Genomic DNA, 26,395 nt, shown 5'->3' with positions numbered 1-26,395 from the left:
ATAAACAGAACTTTCCTAGGCTCTAGGAAAGTGGAATGTCAGAAGTCAACAAAATGTGATCAACTTAAAGTGCTAAAATAGAAGGCACTTCACAAACTCTGTTCACTGAAACAGTTACATCCCTCACCTTATAAATGGCAGTGAGTATCTGGAGGGAAGGACATATCAAAATAGTTTTGTGGCAGTAAAAATTCAAGACAAGTTGATTAGCCCTTGGCCAATGTTTTTGCTTTTGATGACCTGAAGTCTACTTTAACTTTCCTCTCTGAAGAAGAATCAATACAAGGATTCACAACTGGAACAAAAGTTGAAGTCCCAATTATATGGGGAAGGTGAATAAAAAATGTATTTTTCTCCTGAAGCATTAGAGCCCTTATAAAGTTTTGTGAAGTTTAAAAAAAAAAGAAAAAAAAGAAAAAGTATTAAAAAGAACACTTGAGAATCAGTGAACTAAAAGGTGTTACATTCATTATTTTAAATACTTAGGTTATTAAGAAGTCTAAAATGTTATAGTTAGAGGTAGATAACAGTCCCAAGTGGCCAGGGAATCTAATAATTTAGTATCTGGACATCAAACAGATCACAGACTCCTTCATTATCATCTAAGTTAAAGTTGTAGTCATCAGCCGGAGTAGGAGAAAGCCTTAAGAGTGGAAACACTGCAAATAAAAACATTGAGTGTTAATGACTCTGTCTACATTTGGATAGTTACATTTCATCATAAAATGATACAACCCTGAGTTTAAGTGGTTTCCTATATTATACATGGACTTAAAAAATTCAGGAAAGTGATCAGGATTTACATTCAGTGTTGATGAGATGTTCTCCTCTAAAAACAGGCAATATCATAATTGGGGTTAATCTGGAAAACATAGTTGAGTGTGTTTGTGAGAGCACACATGCTGTGCCAGTCTTGAGACTTGAATTCTGCTGGGTGTTGTTTCATTTTTGCTCAAGACTGATGCTCTTCCCCACTGAGCAACAACTCCACTTTGACTTTTAGGTAGTTAATTGTAGGTAAGGGTCTCATGTACTTTTCTGCCATGACTGGCTTCAAACTGGGATCCTCAGATGTTTTTAACCTCCGGAGTAAGTAGAGAGTAAGGAGGATTATAGGTATGAGCCTGGTTTTATATGACCATTTTTACTTAATTGTAAAATACATGACTTAAGACATTGGTAAAGGTATTTTGTTTCACTACCAGTTAGGAAACAGAACTACTCAACAAATTTCTTGTGTATTGATGATCTACTACTTAAATGTTGAATAAATCTGTACAATAACATACCACTTTCTAAGTCTCTATTTGTTAGGAACCAGATTCTGAATTCAAGAACTCAAAGATAAAAACAGGAGAGAAATATATTCATTTTACATTGTAGGGAATTGATTTTAAGAATTAAATTTTAAGGCCAGGAGCATGGACTAGGGGTATAATGCTTGCCTAGCACACAGAAAGCTCAATTCCTCAGTACCATATGTACATTTTAAAAAAAAAGCCAAAAGTGGAAATAATGGCCCAAGTGGTAGTATGCTGGCCTTGAGAAAGCTCAAGGACAGTGCTCAGGCCCTAAATTCAAGTTCCCAGGACTGGCACAAAAATAATAGTAATTTTGTATTAGCATCTAATGACATGGTGGGTAATGTTAGCCTCAATGATTTCATACTGGCAGGTAGAAAATGGTTGACTGTGGTAGGATTACCTAATGAGGTTTCAGATAAGGGCCAGGAGTTTGGCCTAGTGGTAGAGTGCTTGCCTAGCGCGCATAAAGACCAAGGTTCAATTTCTCAGTACCACATGGAAAAGCCGGAAAGTGGTGTTGTGGCTCAAGTGGTAGAGCATTAGCCTTGAGGAAAGCCCAAGGACAAGTGATGCTGTGGCTCAAGTGGTAGAGCTCTAGGCTTGAGGAAGCTCAAGGACAGTGCCCAGGCCCTACCCTGAATTCAAGGCCCAGGACTGACAAAAAAAAAAAAAAAAAAAAAGTAAGCAAAGAAAAATAAATTTAGAAGAAAGCCTTTGATTTTCTATAATGTGTTATTAGGGAGAATATGGGTCACAATAAAAGCATTTACAAAATAGATTCTCTATTAGGAAAAGCTTAAACTTAAACTACTTACCATCAGAAGACATTAACTCATCAATGATATCTCCACCAATAGACCCTGCTTGAAAGAGATAAGGTTTTGTTACATTTGTTTCCATATTTTTAACAGTAAAAAACAATGATTACTATTTAGATATGACTGATAATCATGTTACTAGGCTTTGTTGGCAAAGTTTAATAGTATTAGAACTTTATGAAAAGACCATTTTCCCAAATATCTGGCATTACTTTCACACTTGAAACTAAAGATGCAGAACAAAACTTCTTCCAAAATTGATTCTGTTTTACAAAGCGCACTTAACTTAAAACCTCAACCACATGGGCCGGGAGTTTGGCCTAGTGGTAGAGTGCTTGCCTAGCATGCATGAAGACCTGGGTTGGATTCCTGGTTACCACATACATAGAAAAAAGCCAGAAGTGGTGTTAAGGCTCAAGTGGTAGAGTTCTGGCCTTGAGAAAGTCCAAGGACAATGCTCAGACCCTGAGCTCAAGCCTAGGACTGGCCAAAAAAAAAAAAAAAAAATCAACACTTCCTATTCTGTTGTTGTTTTTTTTGGGAGGGAGGGGAAGGTGGGTCAGTTGTGGGAGCACTTCAGCTCCAGGCTAGTGCTCTACTACTACCATTGAGCCATAGTGCCACTTCTTCTTTCTGTTCATTTTATCAATAGATCTCAACATGTGGTACTTCCTTTGCATAAACATTCCCCCCCATCCTTCATTCCTCTTTCCAGTCCTGCTGGGATAGCCCTCTTCTATCTTCCCTTAAAGTTCTCATCTCTTTTATGTTTGCACATTTGTGAACATGTAATCTTCAACCTTCATGGATTCTGATGATCTCTTCTGTTTTTCTTTCCTTGTCATACTTCCTGTGCTCTGATGTACAGCTCTAAATGTGCCACTTCCTGGTCACAGGCCTTACCTTGATTCCTATTAGCTTGATGTAAAGACTTTCTCTAAAGTAGTTCAGAGTGACTTTACTTGATAAGCATATGATTTTTTTTTTTTTTTGGTGGAGCCTGAACTCTGGGCCTGGGTACTATCCTTGAGCTCTTCAGCTCAAGGCTACTGCCCTAATCCTTGAGCCATAGCACCACTTCCAGTGTTCAAGTGGTTAATTAGAGATAAGAGTCTCATGATCTTTAATGCCTGGGCTGGCTTTGAATGGTGATCCTCAGATCCCATCCTCTTGAGTAGCTAGGATTACAGGCATGAGCCACTGCTCCAGGCTGTGATTTCTTTTTTTAATGCTCTGGAATTCCATGGAGTAATTGAGTATCTGAAGTAAAGCATATAAAGCATGCTTGTTTTATTCATCCCAATTAGGTTATAATTAATTGTAAGCTTTATAAGGCCTTCCCCTTGTATAGTCCTCTCTTTGTCAGTACAGCATTTCTTACTGTGGAAGGAAAGGGAAAACATAAGTGGACAAGAACTCATGCAAGACTCCACATTCACCTCTTCCAGCTTTACTTAAACTACTGTGCAATCCCACAGAGAGAGCAGTGTAGTAACTCCTAAAGGTGAACATTAGGATGTACAATGTAGTTTTCAGTGGCCTTCAAAATGACATGTGTTGGCACAACTAGTTCATTTATCTGAAAGTAAAGTTTTTCTTAGAAGTTGCTATAGCTGGGTGCTGGTGACCTGTGCTTGTAATCCTAGCAACTTAGGAGGCTGAGACCTGTGGATCATGGTTTAAAGCCAGCCTGAGTAGGAAAAAAAGACTATGAGACTCTTATCTCCAAATAACACTAGAAAACCATAAATGGTTGTGCCTCAGGCTGGTAGAGCTTTGAGCGAAAAAGCTCAGTGACAGCACCCAGGCCCTGAGTTCAAGCCCCACAACTGACAAAGAAAGAAAAGTGGCTAAAAATTTAGTGGGCTCCAGGGAAACAACGAAAATAAATAAATCTGTGAGTTAAGGTTATGTCCTACCTAAGGCCCTGCTTTATTGTTTTAGCAATTTATCATTTTATAAGTGAAACAACTTACAAAAGGTCTCTTATTAGTATAAAATCATAAAACTAAGTCTCCCAATTAAAAAAATTACAGAGAATATAGAGAAACAAAGGCAAAAGTCATTATGTTACATAGTAGCTTTTTTTAAAATTTTTTGGTCATGGGGCTTGAACTCTGAGCTGGACACTGTCCCAGCTTCAGCTCAAAGCTAGCGCTCTACTACTTGAGCCACAGCACCACTTCCTTAAAAAAAAAAAAATCATCAAAACACATTTCAATTTATCTCAGTAAAAGATAAAAGAATTTAAAAATAAAACAATTTTAAAAAAGATAAAAGAATTTTACAAAATAAATTTCAAATAGAGGCTAGGAATGTAGCTTAGTGTTTCACCAGTGCTTGCCTAGCATACATGAAGCCCTGGGTTTGATTCTTTAGTACCACATAAACAGAAAAAGCCAGAAATGGCACTGTGTCTCATGTGGTAGAGTGCTAGCCTTGAGCAAAAGAACCTCTGGGATAGTTTCTAAGCCCTTAGAATTTAGGCTCCAGGGCTGTCCCCCCCGCCCCCCCCCCAAAGAAACCTTCAAATCGAAATCGTTAAAAAGAAAAGACCAGACATATCTATAATACTACACTCAGGAGACCAGGGCAGGAGGATCCCTAGGAAGAAGAAAGCTTGAGCTGTATGTACAGCAAAACTATCTCAAAATAGGGGATTGGGAGATGTTACTTGGCTTCATCCAAAAATGGAGTTCTAAAGCAGCAAACTTTGGCCCATAAATAAATACCCTTTTCTAGACTAGGTACAGTGCTGGTACTTGATGATCCTAGCCACGATCAGAAGGATCGTAGTTACAGGTCTGACCAGACAAGAAGTTAGCAAGATGCCCTATTCTCAGCAAATAAGCCAGGCATGGTGCTATACTTCTAAGTCAGAGGCACAGAAGAATTAGTCTGAGGTCAGCCTTGGGCAAAAGCAAGACCCTACCAAAAACTAACTTATAAGCAAAAATGGCTGGGATCATGTCTCAAATTGTAAAACACCTGTCTAGCACGTGTGAGGTCCTCAGTTCAAACCCATTACTGGCTCAGTAAAAAAAAAAAAAAAAAAAAAAACCTTTCTCTTGTGCAGTATATAGTTCTATGCACAGTCAGGTGTGTGTGTGTGAGCTTGAACTCAGGGACTCATGCTGTCATCAGATTTCTCATTCAAATCTGCTGCTGTACCATTTGAGCCTCAACTCGGATCTGGCTTTTTTTTTTAACCAGTCCTGGGCCAGCCAGAGGACTGATTGTCCTTGGATTTTTCTCAAGGGTAGAACTCTACCACTTGAGCCTCAGCACCACTTCTGGCTTTTTCTCAGTATGTGGTACTGTGGGGAGCCGGATGGCACCTGTTTCCTGCCTCGCTCCTTGTAACTTATTTGGTATGTGAGTGCGAGGCCTTTACTCGTTACTAAGTATCAAGTTGCTCTTCAGTCTGCGCATGACGAAATAGGGCGTGACCAATCCCGAGTCTCAAAACGGCCTTAGCAACAGAGTAGCCAATGGTAGAGAGCCCCTTGTTCCTTGAATGTATATAAGCAGCTGCATTTCCCTGCCCAGCCCTTTTCGCTTCCTGCTCTCCCTTCAACCAAAAGGCTCTCCATTAAAGTATGATTTGAGAAGAATCCTCGAGTGGTGGTCGTTCTTCCTCGCTGGTCGAGGAGCTCACCGCATGGTACCAAGGAATCAAACCCGGGTCTTCTGCATGCTAGGCAAGCACTCCACCACTAGGCCAAACTCCCGGCCCGGTTCTAGCTTTTTATTGCTGGTTACCTGAAGATAATCTCTGATTTGTCTGCTTGGGCTAGGTTCAAAACAAGATCCTCAGATCTCAATCTCCTAAGTGGCAGGATTCTAGGCATAAGCCACTGGTGACTGGCTCTCTGTACATTCTCAACAATCTTTACCAGAGTAGCTATTTCTAAAGTATGTATATGTATATGTTAGTCTGTGGCAATGACATTAAAGGTAGGCTCTGTTTAAAATTGTTCCTCACAATAACTATTCCAGTGATGAGTATGCAGGAGGTACTAAATTAATACCTAGTGATTAAATTAAGGTGATTATGTGGCCTCATATTAGCTAATAGGCTGACAAATTCACTAAAGCTATTCAGCATGTTTAATCCAATATTCATATTTTCCTTACCTGAGGCTATTTCTGTAGTGGGACTCTGCTGAAGGTTCTGGCTTCTTTCAGAGACAGTCTGCTCAGGCAGGTTCTGTGTTGCCATGTTGGGTTTCTGCGGCATCACTGGAGGGGAGGACTGGGAGGAAGGCTGCGTGAGGTCATCAGGTGGAGGGACAGGAAAAACCACAGGCTTGGACGAACTGGACTCTTTATTTAGAAGCAATACATGTATAGGTCCTGAGTGACTCTTTAAATTTATCTGGTATTTCTTTTGTCCATTCTGACCCTTTGAAGTTATTGGATATAAACAAAGGATTATTAATAACACTTATTTCTCTGGAAACACTACAGCTATAACAGGCAAAACTACTGGAAGTAAGTATATTTATGCAACAAAACAAACTCAGGAATTTGAGGTACAAGAGTAGAAACCAAGTTGGGTACCAAAGGCTCACACCTATAAAACTAACTGTTCAGGAGGCTGAGATCTGAAGATCACTGTTCAAAGTCAGCCAGGGCAGGAAAGTCTATGAGACTCATTCAGTTAGCCAGCAAAAAAGTGCAAGTGGAGCTGTGGCTTAAGTGGCAGAGCATCAGCTTTTAACAAAAAAGCTACAAGACAGCACCTAAGCCTTGAGTTCAAGCCCTAGTAGCAGAAGAGGGTTGGGGGAAAAGCCTCAAAATTATATACAGCATAGTTAAGTTTCTTTGAATCAAGTAAGTCAGAAAATACTTTTACAGACCTAAGATGGTTGAATTATTCCTGTCATAATTCTTATATTAGTTTAAATGTCATTTTAAAGATTTGTTTAAAAGATTATTGGCCATATGATATCCTTAGTCTAGAAAAAACAAGGTCAATTTTTTAATGTGTCATCAAAACACCAAATGACTCAGCCACTTCAACAATTTAACCAAAATAATGACATCCAAATATCAGATGTTAATACTTTAAGATATAAAACTTGAAAATTGTAACTCAAAATGTTCAAATTCAGTTAGATCATGTTCAACTCAAGAAATACATTTGTACATTCTGGAGTCAGTAGGTCTATTTCCCTACTTATACTACATACCATTTCTGGAATAGGAACCTCCAGCTGTGTACCAGAAGGTGCCTGAATGGCCAAAAGTGTGTCACCTAGTCAAATAAATAAATACATGTTTAAAATTTGTAGAAAATAATATTGACCATAGAATACAGTGGCAAGAATAGGCCACGGTGGGAAAATGATGAAAGTGATAATATCAGTCAAGATGTAAACTGGTTTATTGAATAGTAACTCCTTTTTATACTACTTAACAATAACAAAAAATTAATTGGGGGAAAAATAGGAGCTCTGGAGTGTGAAGCTGGGGTTTAAATCTGATGCTTGATATGAACTTTGATAAAAAGAGGGGACATACACATTCAGCAAACTTTGCCTTAAAGATTAAATGAGATTAAAATGAAGCTTTTAGAATTTCTGCATTAGCTCTAATGTTCACAAGAGCAATTTCAGCTCCTTGACTTTCACTTGGTTTTCTATAATATCTGAATTCTTCAAATCTTATTGCCTCAAATAAGTAACTCTATTTGAAATGCTTAAACTTAGCATAGAGAAAAAGGTTGACTTTAATTTACTTTTTAACATTTTTTTTTTTTTTTAATTTTTTACCAGTCCTGGGCTTGAGCTCAGGACCTGAGCACTGGTCCTTGGGCTTTCTCAAGGCTAGAACTCTACCCTTTGATCCACAGCACCACTTCTGGGTTTTTGCCTATGTTTGTAGTACCAAGGTCTTCCTGCATGCTAGGCAAGCACTCTACCACTAGGCCAAACTCCCGGCCATTAATTTACTTTTGAAACCAAATTCTTCAACTGATCTCTTATTGCAGATAAATAAAACTTTCCCCAAACTTGAATAGAGAACCCAGGAGCTTAGAGCTCATATGGCAAAATGGAACAAAAGGTCCTCTTGTATTTCTAACAGGATCCTATTTCAGGGTTTCAGAATGTCAGATTCCATCTCCTAAGGTCCATTGGTAGATTTTTGTTCCCATGTGGATAATACGAATGTGCTTCAATACATATAGAACTTGTTACAGTTCCTATAATTTTAACATTATAGACACTAATACATGATATTTGTCACTTCATGGAGGCAGAAGAGGGAATAAGATAAGGACTAGTTTTCCTGGTTTTAAGGTGGGCTAACACCTGACTTCAAAAAGTAGTTTCAGGGCCAGGAGCATGGCCTAGTGGTAGATAGAGTGCTTGCCTAGCATGCACAAAGACCCAGGTTTGATTTCAATTTCTTGGTACCACATACACAGAAAAAGCCAGAAGTGGTGTCGTGGCTTAAGTGGTAGAGCTCTAGCCTTGAGAAAGCTCAAGGTCAGTGCTCAGGCTCTGAGTCCAAGCCCCAGAACTGGCACAATTTAAAAAAAAAATAAAATAAAATAAAAGCAGTTTCATAAGCACTGCTGATGGGAATCATACACAAGGTTAGGCCTTGTGGTAACTGACTGACTTTGGCTCTGATTTAGATTCCTCTCTGCTCCATTCCCCAGTCCCCTCCCACATTCAGTTTGTGCCTAGCAATGGAGTCCAGGAGTAAGCTGTGAAAGCAGTTATTTCCATGAAAACAGAAACAAAGGCAGCATGTCAACAAAACACTGCAGAGATAGACAGAATACCAACTCCTTAGGACTTAGGCTGACTTTCACTTTACAGTCAAAAAGCTCCTCAGAAGAAGCATGCAAGGAAAAGGCTAATGGTACTTACCATTAAAGCAATTACAGATGTCTTCATGAGTCACATAGGAAAATGTACTGTCGTAAGAGTTAAGGAAGAGCATTTATCAGGGTCTGTGCATTAACAAATAATTCTGAAGGCCTAAACTAAATCACTAAATGCATAAAGGAGCTGCCGGATAGAAAAAAAACACGTCTTCAGTCTAGAAAGAACCAGATAAAGGCATGAGACGTTCCTATCCTTTGTTCTGATTTTGCTATCATTTGAGGACTGAGGATAGAAAGTGCACACTAGAGGTTCTGAAGGAAGCAAATGGAAAAGGGCGGGGAGGGGGGGTATAATGAAATCACTGCCAGAAAAAACAAAAACAAAACAAGACAACAAAAAAAAACTTTCCAAAAAGACCCTTCCACACAGAAAATTTTTTTTTGAAATTTTTTTTCATGAGCCAAGCATACCCATAAAATGTCATAGCTCCTAGAGAAAGAAGGCATAGCAGGCCATATAGGAAAAAGCAAGGCAGGGAAGTGCAAACACTTTAGGGCTAGCTAGTTTTGAATAATGCTGACAGATTTTACTCTGTACTCTAGGATGATGAAGGCAGAGCAGGATGGACTCCTAGGTGTATGGGCCACAGACAGGAGATGAGGCCCAGCACTGCTCATCTGCTCTTGGCTGAGCCCACTGTTCCAGATCTAAGAGGGACAGTCAGAAAAATTTCCTAAAAATTCAAATGTATGTGAGAGAGAAAGAAAGTGCCCGCGTGCGAACGCGCACACAAATGCACTTGTCATAGTTTGGAGGACTTTAGGTGTCCAAACTCTTGTACAGCAGGAAAGCTGTTTGGATCTTGGGGCTCCACAAGAAAAGAACCTCTTTGTTCTCTTAGTGTTAAGTAAGGAGCTCCAACCCACAGAATGGAAATAACAAAATCATAGGTTTGTCTACCAGATTAAAATAACAGATTGTGGACCCATGTTTTGTTTTCAAGTCAATTAATTTTCCAATATTTTGGGTCCTTGCATTTAACCTACTTATTTAAAACTACTTATGCATTTAGTGGTAACATTTACATATCCCCTTTCCAAGCACACTTACATCTTATCAACAAGGTAGACTCCTCCCTTTTTTTGTGGTACTGGGATTTATGAACTTAGGTTCTCACATTTGCTGGTAGGCACTTTTCCACTTGAGCCACTCTCCCAATCCTTTTTGTTATTGTTGTCCATCTGGCCTCAACTACAAATCCTATCTGTGCTTCCCTGAATTGATGGTATGACAGCCATCCTACCATTCCCAGCCACTGTGTTCACCCTGTTGCTTAAGCTGACAGACACACCATCTATGACTTACTGGTCAAGATGGAGTCTTATGAACTCATCTCAAACCACAATCTTGCAAACTCTGCCATCCAAGCAGCATGGAAATGCTTGAGCCACCATGTCTGGCTAATGGTATTTTCCCCCCCTTAAAGCGACACATGAATAATATCAAGAGATGTACTTTGAAATGTAATTTTTAAATACCAGTGTAATTAGGAGAATACCATGAAATACCGTAACTGCTTATAAGATTTCATTCTGAAAACACAGAATAAAGCAATTAACCTTCAGAGTGAAAGAAACACTACAAACACCTATGTACTCCAGAGCTCCATCTACAGCTTCTTTTGAAGGATATCTGTTATTAATGGAATCATCCATCACATTTTTGATGCTCTGCTGTAGCCACAACTTCTGCTGGTCAAGTTCTCTCTCCTTCAGTTCTAGGTCTTCAATTTCAGCCTTAAGAAATTTTAATCTATCTATAACTTCTTTTGTGTTACAGCCAGCACCTACACCTCTTAAAAATATAGGAGAATTAATATCCCTAGGATTAGAGCTCAGTTAGTATCACTTAATTTTGAATATAGTGTCACACACATACACACACAGATCTCTCTCTTTCTCTCTCTCTCTCTCTCAAGCAAGATGGGCGCTGGTGGCTCATGCCTGTAATCCTGGCTACTTGGGAGGCTGAGATCTGAGGATATAGATTCAAAGCCAGCCCAGGCTCAAAAACTCTCCATGAGACTCTTATCTCCAGCTAACTGCCAGAAAACTGGAAGTGGCCCTGTGGCTCAAGTGGTAGAGCGCTAGCCTTGAGGTGAAGAGCTCAAGGACAGTGCCTAGGCCCAGAGTTCAAGCCCCATGACCAGCCTACCAAATACTGACAATACTTATATACCACAACTTCAAAAACACTTGTTTGGGGACAATTTATTGACAAGTACAGTCCAATTATAAAAATTCTGCCAGGTGACTCTAGCTCATGCTGAGATGGAAATGGTAGAAATTTCCATAGTTACAGAGCAAAGGAAATGTCAGAATAGGGTGCTGATTGGCAACTTACTTCCATTGGATACTGTTTTTTGACTTCTTTTCAATCAGATCAATTCCTTCTAAGACATTGGTGATATCATAAATTCTTCTTTTTTGCCTAACAGCCAAAGTATCTGCAGCCTGTTCAGGAAAAACAAGAGACAGTGAAATAAAGTGCAGTGCATGTTTTAAAGCCCAAATGGATTGTTTAGTTCACAGCATGGGAGTCCTTTCCCAAATATAACCCACTCAGTTGCTTGAGAACAATAGCTAGACCTGTTCAAAGCACCTGCCAGACTTCGCAAATACCAAAGAAATCATTCCATCTCAAAGCTGGCAGATGTTGGGATGGGGAGAAAAATTAAGGTCATAACACCAAGCCCACAAAAAAAATAGAACACAATGTGATCACTTTGTGTCCTCTTAGAGACTTCACTAATCAGGAGCCACTAATTGTCTTCCTGTCACTTCTTATTGGCTTCTCTGTTCATGATCAGAGAAGGGCTCTAAAAAGAGCCCTAACTGTATATTATATACAATGCTTATACCTCTGCCATTTTTTAAATTAAGAAATGAGGGAAACATTCTGTCTCTCAGTGATATTTTAATAACTATATTTTCTAAACTGAGTGAAAAGGAATCACTCCAACAGACAGCAGAAAATCAGTAAGAAAAATCCATAGATGGACCTGGAGTTTGGACTAGTGGTAGAGTGCTTGCCTAGCATGTACAAAGACCCTGGTTCGATTCCTTGGTACCACATATATATAAAAAAAAAAGCTGGAAGTGGTGCTGTGGCTCAAGTGGTAGAGCACTACTAGCCTTGAGGAAAAATCCAAGGACAGTGCTCAGGCCCTGAGTACAAGCCCCATGATTGGCAAAAAAAAAAAAATTAAAAAAAATAAAACAACTTGAAACAAAAAAAAGAAAAAGAAAAATCCATAGTTGTGGTCCTAGTAATTATCTAAAAGCTTGGCAGTCTCATTTACATTAGACATGATCAATACAAATATTACATGCTGCCACAGTATGAATGAATCTGAAAGCATTGTATAGGTCCTCTAATCAGTAACAGTTCCTAATAGGTTTTCTAGTAACACAAAAAGAAGTTCAATGAGGTTACCTATTGTTCTTTAGTATATGAGTCTACAGTCTTGTTTTGAATGGTGAGCCGTTTTAGGATTCATGCTAATGCCTATTTATGTGCCTGCTGACATTTTTCAGCACATCTAAACCAATGATCAGTATATTTAGAAGTACAGACTTGGTTCCCCGTGCACCTAAGACATCTCTACTTGATTCCACAGAAGTGGCTCCTACAAATACCCAGAAGAACACAGGATGGCAAAGTAGACCTGCCAGACACAGAGAGGAGCTTCTACTCAGCAATCATGTGGAGCCTTCAGTGATTCACAGGCTACCTCAACCCGCTCTATTATTATCCTCTCGGATCTTCCAAAGAAGACTCAGCTCAGTCAGTGGGCAGGAGAAGAGCATGTATCAGAGAAGCAGAGGAACTGAAAATGGGCTCTCTGAGGTTTATAGGTCTGACTTGGCATCTTCTTCTAGAGACCCAGAAAACTAAGAGTAGGCCTAGGACCAGGCACAGTTTCATTATGTGTTCTTTACTGTGTTTCTGAAGAGCAGTAGTCTACTCAACAGTCAACTACTATGAGACTGTGGAGTTGAGATCTTACCTCTTTCTCCTCTGAAGAGGCTCTCTCTAGCCCTCCCAGCTCTGGCCCTGTGCTGTTGGTAGCTATGTATTTTACACAGGCAAGCACCCTCCACCACAAGCTCACTAGGCTTGGTGTTAGAATATGTCTGCATTAATGGACTAGAAAAGCTGTCTTAGGCCATTAGGCAAAATGCCATCAGATTTAACTTCTGGCACAATGTTTTTGTGTTTTTTTTTTAAGTATCCTGTTTGTATTTATTACTACCTATGAGTCCCAAGATGTACTTATTGATTTCTAAAACTAAAAATTATTTATTCAATACTTTTCTTCAATACTTTCCTGTTTAAGCATAAAAATGGAAACACATCTTTTTTCTTTTTTTTTTGCCAGTCCTGGGCTTGAACTCAGGGCCTGAGCACTGTCCTTGGACTTTCTCAAGGCTAGAGCTCTACCACTTGAGCCTCAGCACCACTTCCAGCTTTTTTTCTATGTATGTGGTACCGAGGAATCGAACCAGGGTCTTCATGCATGCTAGGCAAGCACTCTATCACTAGGCCAAATTCCCGGCCCCTGGAAACACATCTTATAGTTTCAGGAGAGGCTTCTACTTCAGCAGTGTTAGTATTCTCCAGAGGTAAGTTCTAAAGTTAGACTCCTGGAAAGACAATCTTGCCCCAGCCTATCTATAGCTGGTGCCATAAACAAGCCTCATGTTCTCTTTCATAAAATAAAAACATACACGGAATAGAACTGTAGGGATTGTATGAGATAGTCTTAGCCAACGTCATCAATACAGGATTATAGGTAAGAGTTTGTAGATATATGGACCAACCCTGTTTCATACTGTTTTTTTTTAAATTGTGACAGCTTTTTTCCCCCCCTGGTGGGTCATGGGGCTTGAACTCAGCCTGGGCGCTGTCCCTGAGCTCTTCAGGTCAAGGCTACCATCTCCTACCTGGCTTGGGCATTGTCCCTGAGCTCTTCAGCTCTAGGCTACCACCCTATCCTAGAGCAAAGCCCCACTTCCCATTTTCTAGAGGTTAATTGGAGATAAGAGTCTCAGGTACTTTTGTGCCTGGGCTGGCTTTGAACTTTGATCCTCAGATCTCAGCCTGCTGAGTAGCTAGGATTACAGGTGTGAGCCACTGTGCCTGGCTCAGCTTTTTTTTTTTTTTTCCTTAAGTTGAAAACGTTCTCCCTGTACATTAGTTCTAACAAGCTCTTAAATTACCTACCTCAAAGATGGGAGGGAAGTTAATAATATACAAATAATTATGTCTGGAGGGAATGTAGGCCTGAGGAAGGTACTGTTAAAGTATTTCTAGATATGATTCAGTAGCACTTATGCTGAGTGGAGCAAGTGACCCCACACACAAGAGCTGGTGAAGCACACTGTACTCTGGTTAGAACACATGGTAAGCAGCATGAAAACACAGACTTACACAGAGCTCTGAGAGGTGAGATGTGTTCAGTGCCTTATGACAAGACAGGGAGCCACAGAACCCAACATAACAAGAAGAAAAAGAATGGGTTAGGGGAAAAGGAGATAATCAAGTCTGGGAGATAAGTGGACTGGGACATGCCAGACCATTATCAAGACTCAAGGTTTTAATTCTGTGAAATGGGAAGCTACTGAGAGGCTGTGAATACATGGGTGGTAGTGGTGGTGGGGTGTGTGTGTGTGTGTGTGTGCGTGTGCGTGCCTGTGTGTGTGTCAGTATTGGAGTTTGAACTAGGGACCAGCCTCATTCTTGCTGAGCTTTTTCCACTCAAGGCTGGCACTTTACCACTTGAGCCATAGCTCTACTTCCAGATTTTGCTGGTTAATAAAGGTTTTTTTTGTCTGTCTGGGCTGGCTTCAAACTGTTCAAAATTGAAACCCTCAGAAATCAGCCTCCTACATAGCTAAGATTGTATTCATGAATCACTGGCATCCAGGTCTGACTTCCTATTTTTGATGGAAAATCTTCTACTGGTGGAAGGGGGATGGGGTGAGGTAAAATAAATGAGATCAATGAGAAGGCCAGCAATGATCATTCAGTCAGGAGAAGGAGATAGCTAGTCTGGAGAGATAAGTGGGGTGAGGTGGCGAGAAGCCTGGGATCTTGGGAATATGTTGAAGGAATTGCATGCTGTATGTAGTTCATGAGGGAGAAGTCAAGGATAACTCCATAGACATTTTCCTGAGTGACTTTTTATGACTATTAAGTTGTTATAAATGTAAAAAAAGATACAAGAAGAGTAAGTCTGAGATCCTAGAAATTAGGAACACTGTGATAGCCAAGAGAAGAAGTCAAGTTGATCACTATCATGACACTGTGCAGCTTAGGGAGTGCGGAGGTTTAGGTTTATGTTACGAACATCAATCTGGTAGACATCAGTAAGGAGATTCACTGAGAATAAGGGAAGCAAAGGAGCTCAGGGATCACCTCTGAAGCAGTCCTGTGTTCCAGATGTGGGAAATGAAGGGCAACCTGACACTGAAGTGAAATGGGAAGCCACTGCTGAGTCCAGGAGAAGAAAAGGTAAGGAAAAACAACCGTGTCATGTGCTGCTTGGAGGGAAGTCACCAAGAGCCAATCAGTGTTTGTCTCTGGAAAGAACACTGGTGAACTTGACTAAAGCTGTTTGGCAGTGGTAGCCCATCTTCACACCCAGTGGTGGTGATGCATGTGGGAAATCTCACCTACATGGGAGGATCAGAGTCCCTGAGAAAAAGCAGTTCTCTACCTGACAAATGAGAGCAAAAAGGGCTGGAACCATGCTACAAGCAGTATAACACTTCCCTACCACGTCCTTGAGTTTAAATCTCAGTACCACCAAAAAAAGGAGAAAAGGGTCAGAAAACATATACATTATACCACTAACACCACTGGAATATAAAGCAGAAGTACCCAAGTGAGAAACCATGATTGCCTATAAAATATTTTAACAAGAATTTGTGCCATATGGTATTATTGTGCACTGGTTTATCCCTAATTAGGTTTGGACTATTACCTAATTTCAACCACTATTACAGATAATTAATGCATAGAATATTTTATTTCAGTGAATAATTAGGACCTTTTATATACCAGAAATAGGATAACTGTGTAACAAGATTTCACAGACTTTATCTAACTTAATACAGAAGCTGGGCAAATTAAATGTTCTCATTTTATAGTAAACATAAAGTTGAACTTGCCCTGAATGATATGTTCATGAAAACAAATTGTAGCAAAACACCTTCAAGTGGCCTTATGTAACTTTAAGTAAATTTGATACATATATATTACATAAATGCATTGAAAATGTGATGTGTATGTACGTGGTATGTTAAGTAGACTTCACAGACTAGTTTAAAAAAATGGTCTAAAAAAGCAGAGATCTTAATCTCCAAGCATTTAATTCAACTACTGTTGAATAAACTGAATTCATAAACAATAAGAAAAAGCTTTTGAGATCTACAGTGGACACCTTACAGGATGAAGTTGAAGAAAGGAATCAAGTGGGCTGGGAAGGAGTGTGAGGGCAAGCACTTGTCTCATATGGGCAATGCATTGGGTTACCCCAGCTCCAAAAGAAAAAAAGAAACTTATAGTCGAGCTATAAAATGTTCCAACAGGTAGAGAAAATACAAGAATGTTTGAGGTGAAGGCAAAAAGAAAGAATTCCTGGAGGAGGCCACTGTGTTTTCACTGGGTCTGTTGGACGCATTGAATCAACATGGAAACTAAATACCAATGAATAAATAACTTACAAAGGGCTCCCTCCAGCAGCCGCACTAAGTACATAAGTGTTTCAGTCCCCTCAACGCCCTACCCCAAGGAACAGCTTCTCACAAAGCCTCTGGTGGTTTTGTGCAGTGGTACGTTACTGCTGTTCTACCCACAGTTTCAAATGCATGAGGGCTTAATTTTTTTTCTAATTTTTATTTTTCAATAAACTTCTCATGTGCTTTTAAAAATGAACTTCATTCTATTCTTACTCAAATCACCAGAGTACTTTTCTAATATTTGGTAATTGTCTATTTAACTAAGAATATTGTACTGGAACTCTGAAATCCATTTACTGTGAAATCTGAAAGTCTTGTTTGCCTACATTCTTAATGGAGGCATGTTTGGAAAACACTCCTACAGTGTTACCTTTCTAAATCAAGAGGAAGATTAAATGCATACCTGTTATTCTACCCCTGACATTACCACTTTGCTGGCAGCACAGCACAGAGATGAGTGAGGACTATGGGCTCTGAGACAGGACCCAGTAGCTAGATGGCTCTCAAAGCCTCTGTGCCTCACGTTCTTCCTCTGTAAACTGCTTCAGTAAATGAGCAAATGAGCCCCAATCTTTATCTCGTGTTCTAAATCCCTAAGTCCCACAGGCTGCCAGACATGTCTAGGATGTCCTACTGACATAAATGGATAGTGGATTTACCTTTCCTAGAATACCCTTTCCTTTCTATAACTTCACCACCACCCACCCAGCTAACCATACCAGTATATATGTGGCCGTCATCTGTGATTTTTCCTATTTCCACAGACTTAACACCTAAGTTCTGTCACTTCTACCATATGAACCTTTCACTTCTAATTTCTACTGCCTCTACCTCATTTGAGGCCTATAATCTTGCCAACAACACAACATCCTCTTGATATCTAGCAGTTATCTGACGGACAATTTCTGAAATGTACACATTTCTTTCTCTGGCCCTTTGGCTTTGGCATACACTGCCTCGCTGGCTAGCAGTGTCCTTTCACTTTACTCAAACTAGTCAAAATCCAGTCTGCTGTGTACTAGACACCAACCGTGTCCTCCAAACTTTCCAAGTGGGAGGAATTCAAGTTGTCAGCATCCCTGTGGTGAATGGATTAATGCTGTCCTTGGAGTGCTGGCTCTTACGAGACTAATCAGTACTGGAGGGCAGGATGACATAAATTAAGGGCACTCCACATTTTTGCTTCCACACACTGCCGTTTCAGGGCCTTCACCACAATACCTGTGCAATGCTGATCCAACCTTCCAGACACAGAACCACAGCCAAGGACACCTTTTTATTTGTTAATGTCCCCAGCCTTTAATTTCTGTTACTGCAAAACTGAATACACTGAGACACATTTACTCATCTATCTAATGAAAGTGCAAAGGATGGGTTGGGTGTACACTGGTAATATACAAGACAAATTCTCTACCTCACAGAGCACTTAGGCTACAGGAAAAACCAAGCAAACAAATGAAGAAATAATTACTAGTTCGGTTTAAGAATGGTAAGCAAAAGAGCAGTTAGTTTAGAAAAAGAATATTTTAAAAAAGAATAAACCTTTTTAACCATTTTAGATTGAGGGAAGAACCAAGAAAAACATTTATATTAATTTTCTATTTCTGTTGTCACAAGTCACCACACATTTAGTTCTCTAAAACAGTACCTATGTATTGTCTCATGACTCTGTAGATAAGAAGTTTGGAATGGGTCTAAGCTAAAACTTAATGTATTAGGAAGGCTGTTTTCTTCCCTTGTACACACACTGGAAAAATTTGTTTATCCACCTAACAAATGAGAAATGGATAAAGAAAATATGATATGTATAAAACAGAATAAAGTAAAAGAAAATCATGTCACAGAGACTTTAAAGACATACATATACACATGCGTACGCGACATGGCACTTGATTGTAACTGTGAGTCTGTTAGGAGAGACAATGATGGAGAATCAATACAGAAATAGACTGCACCCATGTATGAAGCTGGCATAAAGTGTTAAATGAGAAGGGAGGATGAGACAGGGAAAGAGAAGATGATATAGGGGACTGTTCTCATTAAAATACAATCAATAAAATAGATGACAGGAAAGTAAAGCAGCGTCTCTTAGGGGTGGGAGGAGTGGGGGGTGGCTGATACAGAGATAAATACTGCATAGTACTTGCATAATAATTTACTGTTGAAGGAGGGATGTTGATAGATGGGGTGAAGTTGATAGAATATCAGCATGCATTTATAGAACTGTTAGCTTGTACAACAAATTATATGGTAATTAATCCTTTTTAAAGTTTTTCTTTCCTATCTTCAGGAACCTTACTGAACTTATGTCCTTTCCTCTAGAAAGAGAAGGATCCTCTAAAACAGAGGAGCTGCTTTGATCTTGCCAGCTGACTGGCTCCAGCTCTTTATTCCCTTCTTTTCCATTTAAGGAACTTTGTGATCACAATGTCCAGGAAACTCTCACCATATAAAAGGCAGCTGATTAGAAATGTTCACCTAACTCCTGTGTGTTCACACAGGTCAGGGGTCATTATTTCACCTATCAAGACATCCAAGAAGGAAGTGGCACGGTGGCTCAAGTGGTAGAGAGCTAGCTAGCATTGAGCTGAAGCACTCAGGGACAACGCCCACACTCACAGTTCAAGCCCCATGACTGACAGAAAAAAAAAAAACATCCAAGAAGAGAACACATTTGAGTCGAGAGTTCAGACTAATGGTGTATGTGTATGTGCCTGTGTGCGTGCACACGCATGAGTGTTTTCTCCTCTTGTGAAGAAGGAAAGGCCTGTACCGAAGCCCCAACGTGAAGAGGGAAGAGCATGTGGGTGGTGGAGGGTGGAAAGGCACTATGGGAATAGACTCCTAATGGGAAAGGAACAGTTCAAAAGGGAGGAAGGGCAGGGCAGACAGCAGAGCCTTCTAGACGTCTGGATGTTCTTAATATAGGAGAGGAACAAGGTGTCTTCAAATCCTTACATTTTAATATAACTCAGTGCCATCTAACTTTTGTGTTCCTTAGTTCTCAGAGCACCTCCAAGCCTACTATGAATTCGACCAACCCCCAGAGTTCATGGAAGATTCCAACCCATATAAAAAGTATGTTAAGTGCCCATTTCCTGACTTTCTCCACATTGTGGGCTGGAAGCCACTCAAGAAGTATGGGGACCATCCATGGCTAACTCATACTCACTGAAGACTGGAACAACTTACATACCCACTTACAAAAATGCTTATTAATTCTGGGTAAAATAATAGATCTAAATTATAAAGCCATTACAATTGTAATTTGGGAAAATTAATTTTCAGCTATGGAAAGGTATAAGAAATTAGAAAAGTACTAGAAATTATTGCAACACCATTCTCAGGGTGATGTCATACTACATAGATTTTATTCTAGACCGTATTAACCTTTTCTCATGTTTTCTGTAATTTGCAAGCTACTTGATTAGTGGGGAAACTCATGGAAGAAAAACCAGAAAAGAAAAAAAAATCTCCCTTTCACACATATATTAAGACATTAAAAGCTGGGCACCAGTTGGCGCATACCAGATCTCAGCATCCTGAGTAGGTAGGATTACCAGCATGAGGTTCCCAGGGACTTGCAAACACACAAGAAATATATACATACATATGTATTTGTATAAATATGTTTTTCTGCTTTGGATGTATCATGATATATATATATATATTTACACACACACATGCATACAGTTTGCTTTTTTGCCAGTCTTGGGGATTGAACTCAGGGCCTGGACACTGTCCTTTGGCTTTCTCAAGGCTTGTGCTCTACAACTTGAGTCATAGCACCACTTCTGGCTTCTTCTGTGTATGGTTCCAAGGAATGGAACCTGGGGATTTGTGCATGCTAGACAAGCATTCTACCACAAGGCCATGCTCCCAGTCCTATAAGTTTTTGTGTGTGTGTGTGTGTGTGTGTTTTGGGGGGGGGGCGGTCATGGGGCTTGAACTCCGCCTGGGTGCTGTCCAGGCCAACCTCTTCAGCTCAAGGCTACCGTCCTACCCTTGAGCCAAGCCCCACTTCCCACTTTCTAGAGGTTAACTGGAGATAACTGATCCTTTTGTGCCCCAGCTGGCTTTGAACCTTGAGCCTCAGATCTCAGCCGCCAGAGTAGCTAGGATTATAGGTGTGAGCCATCGTGCCTGGCCTTTTTTAGTGCCTGGGCTGACTTTGAACCTGGATCCTGAGATCTCAGCTTCATCAGTAGCTCAGATTACAGTCTTGAGCCACCACACCCAGCTTCCTATATGTTTTGAACTTTGCCAAGTATAGTAAAAAACAGAAGAAAAAGAAGGAGGAGGAGGAGGAGGAGGAAGAGGAGGAGTTCTTGTTCCTGTCTACCCTGTGCTTCCCATGCACAACCTCCCCCCTGCCATCAACCTTTCCCACCAGAGGGTTTGTTAATCAGTCATTCAAATCCTATGGCTTCTGCAGAGGACAAGTGGATAATGACAAGGTCTCCACCACAGGAGCAAAGTCTCACTGTCTTCACACTCCTCCAATCTCCCTCTGTTCATCCCCTCCTCTGGCCCTCATGCCCTGGCAATTACTGACTTTTACTGCCTTCCACAGCTTTGTCTTTTATAGAAAATCCAATGTTACTCATTGGAGCCCTAAAATACGCAGCCTTTCCAGACCAAGTAATATAATATGCCTGTCTTCCATGACCTTTTCCAACCTAGTCATTCATGCACTAAAAGCACTAATTCTTCACTATCTGGTGAACCACAATCTATTCATTTTTCTAATGAAAACATCTTGATTATGTTTAAACTTAAGCTACTATGAATAAAACAATGAATCTCCATGCACAGCTTAAGTTTTTAATTCCTTTTTGGATAAATACCATGCAGCATAACTACTGGACTCAAACTTATGAATTTGAGGGGGCACATTTCATCCTATAACACATTAAACACTTTCCATTCTCTCTTTCCCTAGCTACCTCAAACAAGCAGTGTGTATATCCCACTTCTCCACAGATGGATACATGGGCTGCTCCCACCTTTTTACTGGGAATAATGTAGCTGTGAACATAGATGGAAAATAGCTGTTCAAGACTCTGATTTCAATTCTTTGGGTATAAACCCAGGAGTAGAATTGTCTGAGAACTTTGAAGCAATCACTAAAGTCTGGGTTACCTACCTAAGTACTTCTCCTTAAGTTAGCTTGGTGTTACCAAACTAAAACCGCAGACTATTTCATCTAGGGTATATTATCAAAGTTATCTTAACTGGTATGAGTCAGGGATCTATGACATAAGAAAGACCTTTATATCATAAGTACTTTATCATATTAACCTAAATATTAAGATATATAACTTAGATCATGCTTTAAAGCGTTCAAGATTAGCACCAAAATGGCAAATAAAACATAGAAACTCAGTTATAAATTGTATTTATTAGTAATTTTCAGAACATTTGAACTCTCCAGTTATGAACATCTTCAAATTCTCAGCTGTGAAAAAATATCCTAGTTTCACTTCTTAGATAATGTGGAATCTGCCATCAATACATTCATTTTTCAATGCAAGAGCTCAGTATCCTGTATCTTTCCTAGCACAGGTAAAGGAGTAAAGATAATCAAGCATTCTTCCTCACAAGGAAAATTCCACACTCTTCCACAAACCGACACTTAAACAACTCTATTCTTTAGGACTCTGAAGAACAGTACGGCAAACAGAATAACACCAAATGGTCTAGCTTCAAATATTAATTCTGACTGTATGATACTAGTCAAATTGCTTAACTTAGCCTAGCTGTATCCTCAGCTAAAATGGGAAATTTAGGCCCAGAGGTGTTAAGAGGATGAAATTTATGTAGGAGATCAAAACATCTAGCATCTAGTAAACATTTTTGTTTTGTTTTTATAGTTCTGGGGTTGAGCTCAGTTCCTCTTACATGCTAGACAAGTGCACTACATGCAAGCCTATGTCAAGCTTTCAATATATAACAGGAAATATAATAGCAATAAGAGCAAACCACACAGCTTAAATGAACTATAGTCAAAATTCTCAATTATAACTACTCATCTCCACCAGACTATACTGAGACACTAAGATACAGCATTATAATCTTATTCTTCAACAGTGTAAGTTAATTTTTCAAAGTGATAACAGAAGAATATATCCTTATAATTTCAAATTAGAAGAAATTTACAGTGACCAGTTACTTCATGCCCGGCATACATTATGGAAAGTTTTTTCTTTTTATGCTCTGTGGCTTGAACTCAAGAGCTGTTACTTAGCTTTTTGGCTCAAGGTTGGAGCTCTACTACTTGAACCATACATACCTCCATATCATACTACTTCTGGTGTTTTGTTGGTTACCTGGAGATAAGAGTTTCATTGATTTTTGTGCCCAGCTGGCTCTGAACTACAATCCTTGGATCTCATCCTCCAGAGAAAGCTAGTATTAGAAGGTGTAAGTCACTGTGCTTGACTTAAAATGTGTATTTTGTAAGCCAGCTACTGTGGCTCATGCCTGTAATCCTAGCTACTCAGGAGGCTGAGATCTGAGGATCAAAGTTCAAAGCCAGCTGGGGCACAAAAGGACCTGATACTTTTTTTTTTTTGGTGCCTTTCTTTTTTTTTTTTATTGTAATTAGTAAAAGGGTTACATGATATTTGCCAGATAGAAGGTGCATTAATTCACATACATTGATACCCTTTCACATGTCTTGGAGGACCTGATACTCTTATCTCCAGTTAACCTGTAGAAATGGGAAGTGGGGCTTGGCTCAAGGAGAGGGCAGTAGCCTTGAGCTGAAGAGCTCAGGGATAATCCCAGGCAGGCAGAGTTCAAGCCCCATGATCCAGAAAGAAAGAAAGGAAGGAAGGAAGGAAGGATGGAAGGAAGGGAGGGAGGTAGGGAGGGAAGGAGGAAGGGAAAGAAAGAAAAGAAAAGAAAGAAAAGAAAAGGAAGGAAGGAAGGAAGAAAGAAAGGAAAGAAAAGGAAGGAAGGAAGGAAGAAAGAAAAAATGCATTTTGTACACAGGAAAGGAATAATAGTCACAACAGTCTTCGAAAGTATAATTACTAGCATTGAGGCATACTATCATTACAGAAGTTTATGAAGGTGAAGGACAGATTTACCCCCCTTCAATAAAACCCCACAATGTTTTGAAATATCACACTCCACTTGTCACTGGTGGCCTGTGCCTTCTGCAGAGGAGTTATAGAGCCCCAGAGGAAAAGGACAAAGGCAAGGAAGGTAGGGGTCAAGCAGGGGTAAAGTTCCAGTGGACTTGGAGGCAAATGGAGGGAAATATCCTTAAACTTCAGTTTTATTTTGAAAAACCCAAACTTCCTAGATTTCTTACACTAAAAGTCACAAGCTATAGGTTAGTTTGATTTTAAATAGCAGACTGTGATCTGTATAACTGTAATAACCCAAGTTTTTTTTTTTTTGGGGGGGGGGGGGGGCTTGAGCTCAGGGCCTGAGCACTGTCCTTGGACTTTTTCAAGGCTAGAGCTCTACCACTTGAGTCTCAGCACCATTTCCAGCTTTTTTCTATGTATGTAGTACTGAGGAATCAAACCCGGGTATTCGTGCATGCTAGGCAAGCACTCTACCACTAGGCCAAACTCCCGGCGCAGTTTTTTTTTTTTTTTTATGGTAACATTCTAGTGAAATTATTTAAATACAACCCATTTGAATTCACGACAGTGTAAATACTATAAATGCCATTTAAACACTTTTAAGGCCACGTATAAATGCTAAGGCCACACCTATAAATGCTAAGTACTCAGGAGGCTCAGATCTGAGGATTATAGTTGATGGCCAGCTGGGAAACTGTGAGACTCTTATTTCCAACAACCACCTAACAGCTGGAAGTGTAGCTAAAAGCTCAGAGAGACAGAAGCGCACAAAAGTTCAGAGAGACGGAGCCCAGGCCCTGAGTTCAAGAAACAATTTTTTAAAAAGCAAAACACTTGTAGAGAGAAGAAAACATGGAAGGTTTAAAAATAAAAAACCAAAAGGTGTTTTAAAAAATCCAGTAATACATTTTTTTAAAAAAAGTATAAACTCCATTCAAAAAATGTGAAATCTGCTACTTCATTTGTGTACAATTCAGACAATTCCACAGTCAGCTTAGTGAACATCAACTAATCTACTAGTCCTGGGTGGGGGGGCAGGCAGGGCTAAGGAGCCCTTTCCTCTGGGCTACCTCTGCATAAGAGAGGAAGGCCAGAGTTGGGGAGTAAGTTCCCAGTCCCTTCAGTCAGGGAGTGATGGGAACACTCCTGCGGAGATGCTGTTTCCAGAGCTAGAAGGCACGAGCTCCTTCCCCTAAGCCAGGTAGGTGGTCCCGAGGCCCACACTGCAGGTGAGGCCCGCGTAAGAAGCCGGAGGGGACGCCGGCCGACCCCCGGGAAGACTGGACGACCTCTCGGGTGGGTGGTTCCTCCTCGGTGCATTTGAATTCCAGGGATCACACTCTTCCCCTCCCCGCCCACCCCGGGGCGAGTCGAGCGGGGGACGGTTAGACCCCGCCGTCCACCCCCCCACAGCCTGGGATGCGGGCTGCGACTGGGAGGAGAGAAGCCTGTGAGCCGTGGCGAAGCACGCGCGGCGCACGCTCCCGTAAAGCGGGAGAAAGCCGGCTGGGCCCGGAGAGGTCTCCGGCACCCGCGGCGCCCCGCCCCGGGCCCGGCCTGACCGTCACACACCTCCGAGGTCACGCGGAGCCGCCAGACCCACGTCCCTTCCCAGCGGAGAAGGGGCGGCGTCGGAACAAAATCAAGTGACGGTTGTGGCGGGGCGGGTGTGGAACTAATCCACGCTTTCCCTAGATGCGGGGAGGTGGAGCGCCCCCCAACCCCCCGGGTCTCCAACAATGAAGACACGAAGACTTAATTAAAGGTCTCCGCCGAACCCCACTGAACGTACCAGACGCGGACGGCTAAGGGATTCAGTCCCCGGGCTGTCTCGGACGCCCCGCCTCGAGAGCCTCGGGCCACAGGTGGCCGCGGGGCGACGACGACACCCGGTGGTTCCCCAGAGTCCCCGCGGAGGCAGAGCCACGCGGGCGCGCCGAGGTCCCGGGGCTCTTTGTGGAGAGCGCAGCGCCATTGGTGGCGGGGCCCCGTCGGGGCCATCGTGGTCGCGGACCCTCCCCACCCCCCACCCCAGCATCCGAGGCCACATGGCCCCCGGCTGCCCTCACCCCCCCCCCCGATCCCCGCCTCACCGCTTTGAGATCCAGGACGCCGTCCTTGGCCTCCTGCAGCAGCGACACGAACTTGGTGGTGAGCAGCCCCAGGCTCTTCTCGTGCCGGCTGCTGCCGCCCCCGAGGCCGGCGAGCTGCGGCTGTGGCGGCTGCGACGGCTGCGGAGGCTGCGCGCAGGGCTGCGGCCGCGGGGTCTGGCCCTGGCCCGGCGGCGCCTGCTGGCCGGAGCTCGCGGGTTCGGCCGCCGCCATCGCGTTCCCGGCTGCACCGGGGGTGGTCGGGGAGGGAGGAGGCCCTCCGCGCTCCGCCGCCCGCGGCCACCTGCCGGGCTCCTCCGCGGACGCCGCTCCCTGCAGCAGCCACAGGTGCGCCGCGCGCCCTCGGGGACTCAGGGGCAGCTCGGTGGGCGCGCGGGGCCTCCGCCCCCGCCCCAAGCCCGGGGAAGCGGGAAGG

At 41.6% G+C, this 26,395-nt stretch overlaps 1 protein-coding gene across 2 annotated transcripts; it reads right to left on the bottom strand.

The window, feature by feature from the left end:
• Nucleotides 1-43: 43 nt before the first annotated feature.
• Nucleotides 44-26,193, bottom strand: E2f5 (E2F transcription factor 5). 2 transcript variants are annotated; one of them, XM_090339013.1, is made up of 8 exons: nt 25,963-26,193; nt 11,368-11,477; nt 10,657-10,818; nt 9,007-9,050; nt 7,318-7,382; nt 6,260-6,527; nt 2,120-2,167; nt 44-659 (listed from the first exon to the last, which is right to left on the bottom strand). In XM_090339013.1, exons 1-8 carry the CDS (start codon nt 26,191-26,193, stop codon nt 550-552), a joined length of 1,038 nt encoding a protein of 345 aa, XP_090195139.1. In that variant the 3' UTR covers nt 44-549. The 2 variants fall into 2 exon arrangements, with proteins under 2 accessions (XP_090195139.1, XP_090195140.1); XM_090339014.1 differs by having other exon boundaries at nt 2,120-2,164.
• Between the last annotated feature and the right edge of the window lie 202 nt (nt 26,194-26,395).

This window comes from Megascapheus bottae, chromosome 9, assembly GCF_031878675.1.
Source record: "Megascapheus bottae isolate mThoBot1 chromosome 9, mThoBot2.hap1, whole genome shotgun sequence".
NCBI classification, from domain to species: Eukaryota; Metazoa; Chordata; class Mammalia; order Rodentia; family Geomyidae; genus Megascapheus; species Megascapheus bottae.
Note: the sequence above shows the minus strand (reverse complement) of the source record. Positions and strands in the feature narration are given on the sequence as shown.